Genomic DNA, 14,676 nt, shown 5'->3' with positions numbered 1-14,676 from the left:
TCTAGTACCCAGTCTGGTCCGTATCTGGGATTTGGCCAAATCAGAAACACTGATAGCCTACATGCTTTACCATGTATGAAGAGGGGATGGAAAATGCCCATCTTAATCAAACTGCAGTTATAGCAGTTACATCAGCAGTGATGGTTGTAGGCAGAGATTAAATAGCTCAAGTATAGTACTTTCGTCTTGCTCCAAAAGCAGTGAATAAGACCAAGATTAGGGAAGCTGGGCAGCTGGGAAGTGAAGCACAGCTTGGTATAGTAGATCAGAGTAACCAGAACATGACATTCACAGGTCCCCCCGATTGAGATTTGAGACTCAGATCAGTAAGAATATTCAGTATACTGGACTGTGACTTCTTAAAAATGGGTACGATTGCATTAACAGATGAACATACCTCTGAAAGCCACAGGGAGAAAAAAATTACAGGCTTAACACACCTACCAATAGGTTACTAAACTTCTTTGAAGTTGTTCCCTTAACTTCCATATAAAGTCTTCACTTCTCTTGAATGCTGAAGATGAAAAAATTAGTAACCAAAAGGAGAATTCAGAAGTATATATCCTCTTACCATTTTTAGATTATATAATATTTGGCTTTCTTCTGTTATGCCTTTAAATAGTATTTATCATCATTAACTTTTGATAAGCATTTGCTAAACTGACTTTTAATCACAAATCGGGCATAACTTGACATAAGAAAAAATAAAATTTTAAACTTATAAAACACATAAATTAGAAAGTGATTACTCTAAGTATTAAAGCATTATTTCCTTTACAAAAGCCTTCCTCTAATGATAGCCCCTAGGGCATTCAGAACCCAGCTTATACTTGTCTTATATTTCATTTTAAATTCTACCTACAGATTTGCAAACTCCCTCAAATTTGCTATAACCACTTCATCAAGTGGAATTATTAATACCTGTATTCTAAAGTGAGCTTTAATAAAATGTTTCTATTATAATTCTATCATTTTAAAGTCACCATACCTTAAGTCATGACCAACCTAGACAGCATATTAAAAAGCAGAGACATTACTTTGCCAACAAAGGCCCATCTAGTCAAGGCTATGGTTTTCCCAGTAGTCATGTATGGATGTGATAGTTGGACTATAAAGAAAGACGAACACTGAAGAATTGATGATTTTGAACTGTGGTGTTGGAAAAGACTCTTGAGAGTCCCTTGGACTGCAAGGAGATCCAACCAGGCCATCCTAAAGGAAATCAGTCCTGAATATTCATTGGAAGGACTGATGCTGAAGCTCCAATACTTTGGCCACCTGATGTGAAGAACTTACTCATTTGAAAAGACCCTGATGCTGAGAATGACTGAAGGCAAGAGGAGAAGGTGATGAGAGGATGGGATGGTTGGATGGCATCACCGACTCAATGGACGTGAGTTTGCGTAAGCTTCGGAAGTTGCTGGTGAACAGGGAGGCCTGGCAGGCTGCTGTCCATGGGGTCGCAAAGAGTCAGACACGACTGAGTGACTGAACTGAACCTTAGGTCAAAAAATGCCTCCAAAACATTTTCCAAAATATGATCTCTTGCCACAATAAAGAACGAGTGCAGTTACTCTACAGGGGGAAAAAAATTTCCTTTAAATGTACATGCTAGAAGCCAGAATCTTTCACTTGGTATTGTCAGTCTTTCTAATTTTAGCTATTCTGGTCTCCACAGAATGGTACCTCATTGCAGTTTTGGTACTTATTTTAAAATCTTTTTTCCCAGCTTTATATTTCAAGCAATAAAATTAATTCAAAGACAATTTTATTTTTAGAGATTGCATACAGAACACTCAAGCCACAGAACATAGCCATTCCCCCAAGAAGTTTCCTCATGTCCTCAGATTCCATCTCCTGACCATGGCTTCAAGGCAATCACTGATCTTCCTTCCCTCACTGCAGTTTTCTCTCTACATATGGCTTTATTATTTTTATTTATTTATTTTTTGGTTGCACTGGGTCTTTTTTGCTGCATGTGGGCTTTCTCTAGTTGCAGGGCGTGTGCCGACTAAAATTCTATCTTTCTTAGATAACAGTGTTATTTTTGGCCTCTAGATGTTATCTCCTCTTCCCTTCTAACTTTCTGCTTCTAATCATCTGTGTCCTAAAAAATTCAGAAAGCCAACTCTATTCTATTATTTAAAAATAAAAGATATTCTAATTAAAAACCTGACATCTTTTCTAAAATATGTGCACATTTTAGCAACCAGATGACCTATACACACTTACTTCCTGTATAGATATGTAAAATCACCTGTATTTCCTAACAGATGCAGTAAAAGCAAGTCCTACAACAGTTAAATATAAGTAAACCAAAGATCTAATTTATAACATCTATGTATATAAACACAAACAAAAACCATAGCATCTTTCTGGGCCCACGCGTAGGATAAAAGAAACTATTATTAAAAAGAAGCTATTATTTAAAAGCCTTAGAAAAGTAGACAAGTAAACTTACTGTTGACATGTTTTCTTTATTGAATTAAAATTATACCAGTATAAAATAACAATGTATATACAAAGGGATTTGATGCAACACAGTATATACAATTATCTTTAAAAAGTTATGATACAAGTTACAATGATTATGAATACAAAATTTATATTAAAATATTCTCCATAAGTGATTTATTTGACTGTTCTGGTTCGAAGTCGTCGTTTGAGAATCTGATGATCGCTTTCTTTCACTTTACGGTCCATCAAAATCTGAAATTAACAATTTCACAAATTTTATAAGTGAAAATAAAAGTAAAAATGAAACCTTACTTACAATTAATAAGATATGTTCATATTTCAGTGTTTAATAACTGAAATAAGTACATGACAGTAATTTTTGTCCTCCTGGACTGCAATTACACTATCTTCTATAAAAAAAGCATGCCTGAGGCAGTAGACTTTATAAAAGATTCTTACAATACCACCTCATTCTAAAATTAAAGAAATCCACACTTTTACTGAATTCAGGACATACATAGTTTGAAATAATAACTAAAATATTTCGAAACAAGTATCTCGAGTAATTTTTAAGAAATTATTTTTTGCAATAACAAGTAGAGCATTATTTTGCAACTAAGAAAAGAAACAATTTCAGCCAAGGGAGAAATCATGTACTTTATCAGACAGATGGAAAAAAGTTACCAAGAGAACAGCACCTTGAAAAGCATGTCCTAATGACCTAATTCTTTACTACTTGCTTCAAGTGTCTGTCTTTTATCTGACAGCTACTGTTACAAAAAGGTCTCTCCTGATTTTTCTTGGCCACTTCCTGTTGAAGGCTTTTCCTTTAATTATTTTCCTATCTTCACTTTTATCCACTAGGCAAATGCAAGCATGATAGAAAATTAGAACTTTCCCTGTAATAGAACAGCGTGTTCTGAGTCAGGAGAATGAGTCACAGAGTCGGGGTGACAAACTACAGTCTTTGCTTAAGAGAACATGGAAGCCTTAGAGGCAAAGTGGGAGGAAATGACTGAATGTCAAGTCTATATTTTTACCAGGCAGACTTAGGCCCAGATTTGTACAACTCTTATGATAAAGATAACATGAAAAAACAGATGTTAGAAGCCAATAAATTATTAAACAGTGATAATTCTATTGATGGAATTAAAAGTTCTAGAATTCTAATGAGTTTACCAATGCAGATGCACGTGACACTTGTATACATCAATGTAGCATTTACATTCAATTACTACAAACTTAACACATCCAGTACCAATAGTATAACTTTTAAAGCAAGTTTTATGAGACTTGGTGTACAGAATAAAAGATTCAAACCACTATGTAATTCAAATTGTAAGAGTACTTCAGAATTAAAAAGAACATAAAGAGTTTTACTTTTAAGAGAACTGAAATAGTAGCTTACCACTTGGCCAGATATATCAATAGGAGATGAAATTTCATTTGTGTATAATTTTCGTTTGGCCCGTTTTGGTCGAGACACATTTTCTTTACTTACTTCTACATTTGAGAACTTTGAAGAGCTCATTGTTTCAATTATCTTCTTTGCTATGAAAAAAAATTTATCAGTTAAATCCTGAAATAATTTCCTAATTGCAAATATTATAAACCCTTCATAAAGAGCCATATTAAAAAGCACTGCAATTTATAAATGGTGAAAGGACACAAATAGAAAACAAAGAAATGCCCAATAAATACATGACCTAATGATCAACAGCAAAAATAGGCAAATAAATAAAATATCACTTCACTAATATTCAACATATTGTAAAGGTTGAAATTTTGTAAATTTGGTAAATTTACTATTGGTAAATTTACATACTTGTAAATTATACTACCACCAGTAAAACTCAGGCATCTTTAACGACTCGGAAGAGGTCAGTACTACATTTATGGAAAAGATCAGTACACATACACAGTGGACCATGCAGCACTAAGAATAATAAGGTTGGCATAGCTAGTTCAGTATTCACATGTAAAGATGTCCACATGAATATTAAGTAAAAGTAACTTGTAATTGTGAGCCATTTACTTCCAGTTAACAAACACATGCACACAGATACATAGATTAAAAGATAGAAACCAAATTTTTAACAGTTGATGGTTTCTAGGGAGTTGAAAAGGAATTTTTCAATTTCTTACTTTGTACATCTGCTTTATTTATTTATTTATTTTAACAGACAAATACTGATTTCAGCACAAAACATTTCCATTTAGGAAAACTTCTGGATTTAAAATATATAAATATATATATATATTATATCAAATATATATTTTTTAAAAAAAGAACACATTTAAGGGAATAGGCAGAATTAAGTGTCTACCTGTCAGTGGCTAAGCTGAGCCTAAGAGCGGAGCTGCCAGATGTCAGAGTAGCTAATTAAGATAAGTCAACATGGAAGTTAAAGCCTTTAACCATCTACTGCAATTAAATAAGCAAGAGGCTAAGCTGAGTGAGTGAAGTCACTCAGTCGTGTCCAACTCTTTGCGACCCCATGGACTCTAGCCTATCAGGCTCCTCTGTCCATGGAATTTTCCAGGCAAGACTACTGGAGTGGGTTGCCATTTCCTTCTCCAGGGAATCTTCCCAATCCAGGGATGGAACCTGGGTCTCCTGCATTGTAGGCAGACGCTTTACCATCGGAGCCACCAGGGAAGTCTAAACTGAGAACATACCAAACCCCGCCTTGCTCCACACTCCCCCATGGGATAATGCATGTCTGGGTCAGGTGCATCAGCACAGAAGTGGTGGTTCTATCACTGTCAAAAGGCTTCCGCACTTGCAGTTTTATAGACCTTGGTGCTGGAGACCAGAGGGGAGGAGTGGAAAAGTACAGTCAGTGGAAAAAAGTGTCTCCAAGGTTCCTTCTCCTTCCCCATCATAAAGTCTTCAGCAGAGATGCCTGAGGACATTCTCTACTGAAGGCACTCACAATTAGGAGCATCCAAATGAAGGCCCCTAGGCTAGCAATTCCGTGGTGGCTCAATGGTAAAAGAATCTGCCTGCAATGCAAGAGACCCAGGTTCAATACCTGGGTTGGGAAGATCCCCTGGAGAAGGAAATGGCAACCCATTCACTATTCTTGCCTGGACAACTCCATGGACGAGGAGCCTAGCAGACTACAGTCCATGGAGTCACAAAGAATTGGACACCACTGAGTGGCTAACACACACACACAGGCTAGGAATGCAGATATGTGTAAGAGTATGGCCAGCAGGAGATCTGAGTCCTTGACTGACTAACTCCCTTCAAAGACCGGAATGCACTGGCTGTGTATCATGTTTGATGTGGGAAGGGCAGCTTTTCCTTATGAGGCCTAACAGGTAAAACCTTTGTAGTCGCCCATGGTCAGCCTGAAACAAATCACACATAGGATTTGGGTTGGAGCCTCAAAATCCCACACTACTATGTGCAAACCACTGTACTAAGAGCCGAAGATGTAAACAAGACAGACATGTCGCACTTGCAGAGCTTATATCCTACTGGAATAGATAATAAGAAAACAAAAAATTAAATGGCTTAAATAATTTGTACTTTGAAAAGATCACTCTGGCTGCTATGTACTGAATGGATAGGAGATAGGCATAAGGGATAAATGGGGAGAACAGTGATACTGAGTACTGGATTAAGAGTAGTTATCAGAGCAACAGAATTTTAAGAACTAGCCTCTATTTTCTTCTTTTTTCCCTTTATTTCCAAGTGATCAACAAGAGACATGTACTGCAGTTACAATCCAAAACAGGCAATCTTTATATTCCTAGAAAGGAGTTTTAAAAAAAGAAACCCATACCAGGTATATAGTAGGGAAGCTGTTAAGCTAAATCAACCAAGTCAGGAAGTCATTACTATCTGGGTACTTCCCTTTACTTGAAAACATGTTTCCTGTTAATATATAAACCATATATGCATTGCTTTTTATGGCAATATATTGTTTATATATCAAAAGGAAATATGTTTTCAAGGAGAAGGGCTTCCCTTGTAGCTCAGTCAGTAAAGAATCTACCTGCAATGCAGGTTCGATTCCTGGGTCGGGAAGAATCAACCCGAATCCCAGGTTTGATTCCTGGGTCGGGAAGATCCCCTGGAGAAGGAAATGGCAACCCACTCCAGTATTCTTGCCTGAGAAATCCCATGGACAGGGGAGCCTGGTGGGCTATAGTCCATGGGGTCACAAAGGGTCGGACACAATTTAGCAACTAAATAAATATAAACAATGGTCAATATAATTAAGTAGAATACCTAAAAATCTAAAATAACAAGTCCCACTTCTCCAAATTTAGACATTTAACAATTTGCTGTTTACCTCTCCAGATATTTTCTATGCTTATACAAATGATACCTTTCCAACAATGTATACTTTTAATATATATATATATATATATATACACACAAATACATACACACAATATATATATATACACACACATACATACACACAAATGGATCTAAGTCTGAAGTTCCCAAACTGTGTGCCAAGACATGTTGCAGCAAATTCACAAGAGCAACTTGGAATATTTTAAATTTCTAAGGAAAACAGTGACACTCAACTCAAGGTAGTACACAGTTTCAAAAAGGTATCAAATATCCTTCCTTTGGATGGTGACATATTTTAGCAACCTGGATTTTCAGAAGCTAAATTTTCAGGGATTGTTTGGCCTTAAGTATTAATGGATGGGACTATTTAGGTGTTTCTTTGGGTGCATGGACGCACTGAAAAAAATTACTGACACATTAAAGGCATTGTGAACCAAGAAAGTTTGGGAAGCTCTGTGGTAAGTTTTTACACAAAGTATTTTTACACAACCAATGTGACTCAATTCAACTGTCCCCCTGCTTTTAGTCATTTCCCTCCTCATTCTCCCCACCTCTAGTCTCCAATTTATCCCACCACCACCACTCAGGTAATTTCATGAAAACTCACTCCTTCCTGCTCCCTTCCTCCTAATAACCTCTCCACATTCTAGATGCCAGATGCATACTGCTACCTAGAACTGCCTGCACAAGTGCTCCACTTCCCTGGTACTCTACTTATATTAAAACTGTTCTTTCTGGTAGATGTGTATGTAAGTATGTATTTATGTGTAAGTGTATAGAGAGAATATATATCTTATCACATATTAATACCAGAGTATTAATATGTCTACATTATAAAGAAAAAAGAATTAAGCAACTAAACTTTATAGATATTTAAAGAAATATGTTTTTGATATAGTACATAAGATTAGGTAATATTTATCCATGCAGAGGAAAAAAGCACTAGAATATATACCATAATACTAATAGTGGTTACTTCTAGGAGGTATAATCTTCCAGCATTTCAATACCCAAGTTAAATCCCATCTCTTCTATTAATATCAAATCTTCCCATAGCCCCAACAGTTCTTTTCCTCCAATACTACCATAGTTCTTTCCTTGTATCTCTACAATGCATTAAGCAGTCTGCATGCACGCATGCTAAGTCGCTTCAGTTGTGTCCAACTCTGTGCGACCCTATGGACTGTAGCCCTCCAAGCTCCTCTGTCCATTGGTGTCTCCAGGCAAGAATAGTGGAGTGGGTTGCCATTCCCTTCTCCACAGAATCTTTCCATCCCAGGGATCAAACCCATGTCTCTTACATCTCTTGCACTGGCAAGCAGGCTCTTTACCACTAGCGCCACCTGGGAAGCTACTCTGGATCAATTATTTAAATACAGACTGTTCTCTCCCACCACACAGTGAACGCCAAGGCACATCATAGGTTCATGCTTCCTCCCTCAATACCTAACATTAACACAGAACAGTTTCTACTGGAGATGTAAGTCACTGTGGTTGAGTTTATACAAATCAGATATTAGAAAACACCATACATGTAACATAAAGGGTCATTTAATTAATAGTCTGCAAACCTTTTGACTGAAGAATAGTTGGAGAATGTTGTAAGAAGTCTCCAAATTTCTGTAGCGTTCCTTCTTTTTTCTTAGCAGACCCGTTTACACCAACTGTGGATGCATGACTCCGTAAAGAATAAGTTTTCTTAGATGATGGGCGTATGGAAACCTAATAAACAAACATTTTTTTGTTGTTATTGGTAATGAGGCATGTTAGAACAAACAGTTATAGCCATAGTTGAATTAAAGAGGCCAGACACAAGTTATAAATTCTCAGGCAGGGAACTTGGGGTTAATAATATAGGAGAGGGATGAAAGGGCCAGAGAATGAGTGTGATAAGAGTGCTAAGTCAGAGGTGAACACATCAGGAAGTACCTGCTACCTGTCAAATGTTAAAGGTTATATATTCTAAGTTGAATTAGATAAATAGAAAACAGAATATAAGTGAGTTATAACTGGACAAAACTCAACTTCTGAATAATTACTAATCAAATTTGACATTTTTATTTTCATCATCTACTTCACAAATGTAACTTATGAAAATGGTCAATTCTGGACAAATTAAAAGACAAACCTTTTGTTCCTTTTTGAAAGAATTTCTATGCTCAGAAACAGGGGACTTCAAATTAATTCTTGGTGTAGCATTCTTCTTATTTTCAAATTTCACAAAGTCCTAAAAATAATGAAGTTCAGCACTGATTAAACAACATATTCTTTCTCTCTCTAGACTCCAGAGGAAGAAAAAAAAGAAAACAAACAAACAAAAAAACAAGCAAATAGTTCTTAACCAGGAGCAATTCTGACTGGGGACACTGGCAATGTCTGAAGATATTTATGATTGTCATTGCTAGGTATAAGAGGCAGGTTTAATGGCAACTAGTGGGTAGAGGCCAGGAATACTGCTAAAAAACCCTACAATGTACAGGACATTGAACTCTTCAAAACAAAGAAATACCTGGCCAAAAATGTCAATCATGCTGAAGCTGAGAAACCCTGACTGAAGGTACAACTTTCTTCTCACAATTTTTTCACCTTCAGTGAAATATTACTGATATATAACATATGTAGGTTTAAGTGCACAGCGTGACGATATAATACATGTTTTTATTACAAAATGATTGAAGGTATGAATTTTTCACATGCATCATAATGAAATTACATTACTTAAATGAAGGGATAACATCTTTTGAGTCCCATCTTTAAAATACAACATAGTAATATATCTACCCTTTTCCCAACTCCCAAATCATGCTGAGTATGACCTCTAATTGGTACTTGGTGACACTGAAAACAAAAATCTTCAGTATAAGCACAGGTAAAAAATGATAGTGAAGACATAAAATCTGCCTTCAGTACTAAATAGGCATGACATCTTACTCTTTTCCCCCACATAATCTTACTTAAGACAAAATCTTTTGTAGTTATTAACTGAATTGAACTTGTGCAAATCCTAACTGTGCTAAAGATGATAAGCATAAAGGGGGCGGGGGAAGGCAAGAACAGAAAGAGAGAAGATCACGACTGAACCTCAGAATTCAAGTTACAAAGTAAAGTCATAAGGATGACAAGAAGCAGATTTTCTAAAGACAGGAAAGACAGATAGATGGTAATCAGGGAAAGCAAAGGAAGAAAGATTGTAACTCCATCACACTTGCTGTTTTCAATAGAGCACTTCAAATTTGGAGTAGAATTTAGAGTAGAATATAGCATTGTATAAATTATTTTCCTGAAGACTTCACAACACTGTTTACTATAGCAGGAAAGAGCCTAGCAAAATCACTTAAAAGTTTTAAGTTTCTACATGGTTTACTTTGAACAATCTGTTGTTGTAAGTAATTCTGAAATGGGGAGTATATACCAGCAGTAAAATGAATAAAATAACTGTCTCTTAATTCTGCACAATGACTGGCACTGAGCCCTCATGTTGTCCAAGGGTCATCTGTATCTTAATGGTATCTAAGTGTATTAAATATAGAATAAAAGTTAACTAAGGCTCTCCAAAACAATCTTTTAAGGTGTTCTACGTGTAGCAAGAAATATGCTAAATAATACTCATTCATCAAATGTATTATCTGACAGAGAGCCTCAGGAGTATGTTTAATATTATTTCTGTTCTTCCACCAGCTTGAAAATACACTACTCTTTAAAGAAGTGAAAAAGACAAGTTGGAGAAAAAGTTATTGTGCTAAAGAGTTTTAAACATAAATACTGCTTTTAGCATAAATATTGTCATTTATTATGTACCTATTACAGGTACATAATGTTACAGCAAAACATTTTAAACACAGTATATCTAATTCTTTATTTCAAAAGGAGGAAAGTGAGAATCAGAAAATTTATGTTGACTTGCTGAACCGACATGGCTAGAATATGATAGAAGGTTGGTAACCCCACAATCAGAAAGCTGCAGAAGCAAAAGTAAATCATTTTTGGCCTACCACTAAATAGGATCCAAATTTTCATACTGGCTCACAGAAAAAGAATTTCTCTTCTGAAACCTATTACGATCATAGAGACCTAAGATTTTAACTAAATCACAACGGTTCTATTCAAGCAAGTTAGTCATTTCAGTTTCTCTAATTCCTTTATCTTTAATCCCTTTTCTACTCCACAGGAAGGAAAGTGACTAAGTATGAACAGAACCGGAATACTGAAATAGCTTTCTACTAAAATTCACCACCATTTGACCTATCACAGCTTCACTGAAACAAGGAAACGTCTACACATTTTAAAATCCTCAAGCTTTTTGTTTAAGGACTGTTTAGCACAGCGACATTCTTAAGAGTATTAAATACACTGTAAACTATGACTCTGGGTTCTAATACTAGTGCTTATGCACAGGACGGCAACGTAGCAGAGTTTAACTATATAGCTGAACAATAATAAAACTTACTTGTTTAGTTCACTTAATAGTTAAGTATTTACCTCTTCCATTTCATGACTTTTCCTCTTTCGGGCCTTGGGAATCTTAACCGTCACTGGTGAGGTACAACCTGGGTGTTTCACTGCCATTCTGTTTGGCTGTAAAGGTGTAAATTGAATCTCTAACTCAGGTTTTGGAAATCGAGTGCTTTGATTATTTTCTGTCGACACTTCACAAGAGTCAAGGACTACAGATCCATCCTACAACAGAATTTAAAAGGAAAACAAACCGTATTTGCAGAACATGAATTTCTAAATTGCCAAAAATTACCTCTGTCAAATACCTATTAAAAAGAATGAATTGGGAAAGATAAAACGTTTGGGTCAAACTCACCACAACAGGGATATAAAGAGTGAGTTGTTATCTACTTTCTCCAGGTTTACACATGGTACTCAGTATTTCCCAAACCTGTATCATCATAAGAATACTCTGGAGAAAGAGTTTTAAAAATTCTTGAACTCTACCACGAATTTACTAAACCAGGAATCTCGAAGAAAAGAGTCTAGGATTTTTAATAAGCACCCTATCTATTCCAATATCTATTGTTTATTTAAAGTTGCTCAGTTGTGTCCAACTCTTTAGGACCCCATGGACTATAGTTTGCCAGGCTCCTCTGTCCATGGGGTTTTCCAGGCAAGAATACTGGAGTGGATAGCCATTCCCTTCTCCAGGGGATCTTCCCAACCAAGGGATTGAACCCAGGTCTCGCACAATGCAGGCGGATTTTTTATTGTCTGAGCTACCAGGTAATAAGCACCCTCACTGTGGTAAACTACAGTTTGCTGTGAATACTATTCTTCCTCAAGAGTCTCATCCCCCCGCCCCTGAATACAGGCTGGCTTTAATGGCTTCTATGACTAACAGCATGTGGTGGAAGTAACATGGTTCTTCTGAAGCCTTGTAAGGAATGCCTTATGCTATTTTCCTGAATTAAAATGCCCTTCTCTTCCCATTCTCTGCTTGGTAAACTTCCATTAGCCTTCAAGACCCAGTATAATGTTACTTTTTCTACACAGCCACTCAAGCAAAATTCATCCTATCTTCCTCAGTGTGCCTTCTCAGCACTCTCTTCATAACACTCAGTCCTAATGGTCAAACAAGACAGTCATTAAATACCTGTCTTATTAGAATTCTTACTCCTCGAGGATGGCGATCTTATGTCTTTACCCTCAGGGCTTAGCAAAGTTCCTAACAATGAATGCTCCCATTAAATGTTTTTGAAATAAATATTTTAAAAAGTAATTTTATTTTCAAAAAGTGACATATGATTTTTACCTATTTCATAGGCACTCTGATAAACTCTATGCTATACAACATGAGTCACAGAACCCCAAGCCCACTTCAAACCAAAGAAACTTCACTGTGAGGTTACTGGGATTTTGTGATAAAGTTGTAAAGTGGGTAAAATTTCCAAAAAATACTATTTACTAGAATGCTTTTTAAATGGACTACTTATGAGAGAAAACAGTCATCCAAATTTTATCTTTGGTGGGATTTCCTATTTCTGACCATCAAATTTATTTATATTAAAAGATCTGTTGTTTGAGATCAGTATCATTTTGAGGAGATCAGTATCATTTGGGGATCAAATTTCCTCAGGAGAATTGCATCTCCCCTCAAAAGCCTTTAGTTCTCCTTCCCAAGAGCACTCATAGCTAACTGTACAGCAAGATACCTTCAACAGCTAATTAAATTATACTTTCAAGTGTTATTTAGTAATTAATGGTCATTGGCAAAGAGGGTTAAAGAACAGACTGTGTTATCAAATACCCACCTCTACTTCACCTCTGGAAATTTCAAAACTTGTTGACTGAGGTTCAATTTCAACCCTGCCAGGATCTGTTAAACTCATTTGTGTGAGGTGGATATCCATGGTCTGTTTTTCCTAAAATAAGGAAATATTAAAGCAACAAGCCGCTGTAACTGAATATACATTAAAATAATTCACCTAAAGAATATAAAATCAAGATTTAGATGAATTAAATACTGGAAGTAACTAAAGACTTCAATGACCAACTAACTCTCCTTCTTCCTCTTTTGCATGCTCATAGACTCGGCAACTTTCCAGCCTCTCTGAGTCTGACCTAAACAGAAATTTGAAAGATTCCTTTCAAGTTCCAAGGTGTTTTACATATTCTCTCATTTTACTTTCATTGCAACTCAGAGTTAGATTTGGCAAGAATCATTATTTCTACTTTCCGTATAGGAAACAGAGACCTAGAGACATTAAATAACAAAACCAGACTCTGTACTGAGTTGGAGCTTAAACCTCCCAAATCACTTTGATAATGTAATTCTGAAAAACTAGAGGTGTCTTAGGAATGCAACTACAGAATCAGAGTAGAAAAGACTATACTGATAACTAAACTTTTCCTTGCTGCACGCTCTTCATCCCACTTAGTCACAGGATATTCTCTATTCCTAAACCCTATCTATAAAAAAAAATCATATTTACATTGCTAAACTTGATAAATTCCAACATGGACCCTCTAATCACTACCACCAAAATCAAAAGTCAAATACATCTCTTATGTCACCTACCCAAAATTGTAAGTAAAAAAGATCCTATTTGCACTCATAATGCAGAAAGCAACTAGCATGTACTGACTTCCACTGTTGTAATAACTGTGCTAACTGTTTTATAAACACTCTCAATAAATTTTCACAATTCCATTAGGAAGACATTATCACCTCTGATTTAAAGTTCAGAAATGTTGAGTAATTTTCCCAAAGGTCCCAAACCACAATGACAGTAGTTGATACCTCATTTTTCTAACTGTCTATTCTGTACAATTTATACAACATGCTAATACCTGTTTTGAGCAGTCTTTCTCTGAGAATCCCAAGGTCTTTTGATGTAAGAGACAGATACACACATACACATTTATTTTATTATTTATCTAAAGGCTTTAGAATGGCATATTTTTCAAATGCCAATCATTTACTCTGAAAAGACTAGCTTTAGATGCACCCTGATTCAATTTTCCTGGGAAACAGCTATCTGAGAAATGCAATACTTTCTTCATCTAGGGTTCCTAACTCCAATGCATATTACAACAGTAGCTCCTGGGAATTCCCTGGTAGTTCAGTGGTTAGAACTCAGAGCTCTCACTGCTGGGGCCCGGATTCATTCCCTGATCGGGGAACTAAGATGTTGCAAGCTGAGTGGTGTGGCCAAGAAAAAAAAAGTACCTGCTGAATGACTCACATCTCCTCACCATTGTGCTTATTTTCAAAAACAGTGTGTATCGTTATCATAAATTTAGGATGGGCTCAAATATTTAAATATTAGCAAGAGTTCAGGCTGAGTCACACTGCCATATTTTAAAGACAGATGAGGGACTAAATCACCAGTTGTTTATTTTCTAAATACTCTACCTGAAGATATGGCCAAAATATTAGAGAAAGTACTATTCCTCAACCA

General features: G+C 36.0%; 1 protein-coding gene across 4 annotated transcripts in view; it reads right to left on the bottom strand.

Moving 5' to 3' along the window:
- Nucleotides 1–2,457: 2,457 nt before the first annotated feature.
- KIF20B (kinesin family member 20B) overlaps nucleotides 2,458–14,676 on the bottom strand; it is an 83,974-nt gene continuing 71,755 nt past the window's right edge. For 3 of the 4 annotated variants that reach the window (XM_005225362.5, XM_005225363.5, XM_010819733.4), the window contains exons 28-33: nucleotides 13,027–13,137; nucleotides 11,255–11,452; nucleotides 8,904–9,002; nucleotides 8,347–8,497; nucleotides 3,866–4,008; nucleotides 2,458–2,709 (exon numbers count right to left, since the gene is read on the bottom strand). In XM_005225362.5, coding sequence (XP_005225419.1) covers nucleotides 2,632–2,709; nucleotides 3,866–4,008; nucleotides 8,347–8,497; nucleotides 8,904–9,002; nucleotides 11,255–11,452; nucleotides 13,027–13,137 — 780 coding nt within the window. In that variant the 3' untranslated portion in view covers nucleotides 2,458–2,631. The remainder of the gene's footprint in view (nucleotides 2,710–3,865; nucleotides 4,009–8,346; nucleotides 8,498–8,903; nucleotides 9,003–11,254; nucleotides 11,453–13,026; nucleotides 13,138–14,676) is intronic. The other variant, NM_001105258.2, reaches the window with a different exon arrangement.

This window comes from Bos taurus, chromosome 26 (genome assembly GCF_002263795.3).
Source record: "Bos taurus isolate L1 Dominette 01449 registration number 42190680 breed Hereford chromosome 26, ARS-UCD2.0, whole genome shotgun sequence".
NCBI classification, from domain to species: Eukaryota; Metazoa; Chordata; class Mammalia; order Artiodactyla; family Bovidae; genus Bos; species Bos taurus.
The sequence above is the reverse complement of the archived record's forward strand: the minus strand, read 5'-3'. Positions and strand labels throughout refer to the sequence as shown.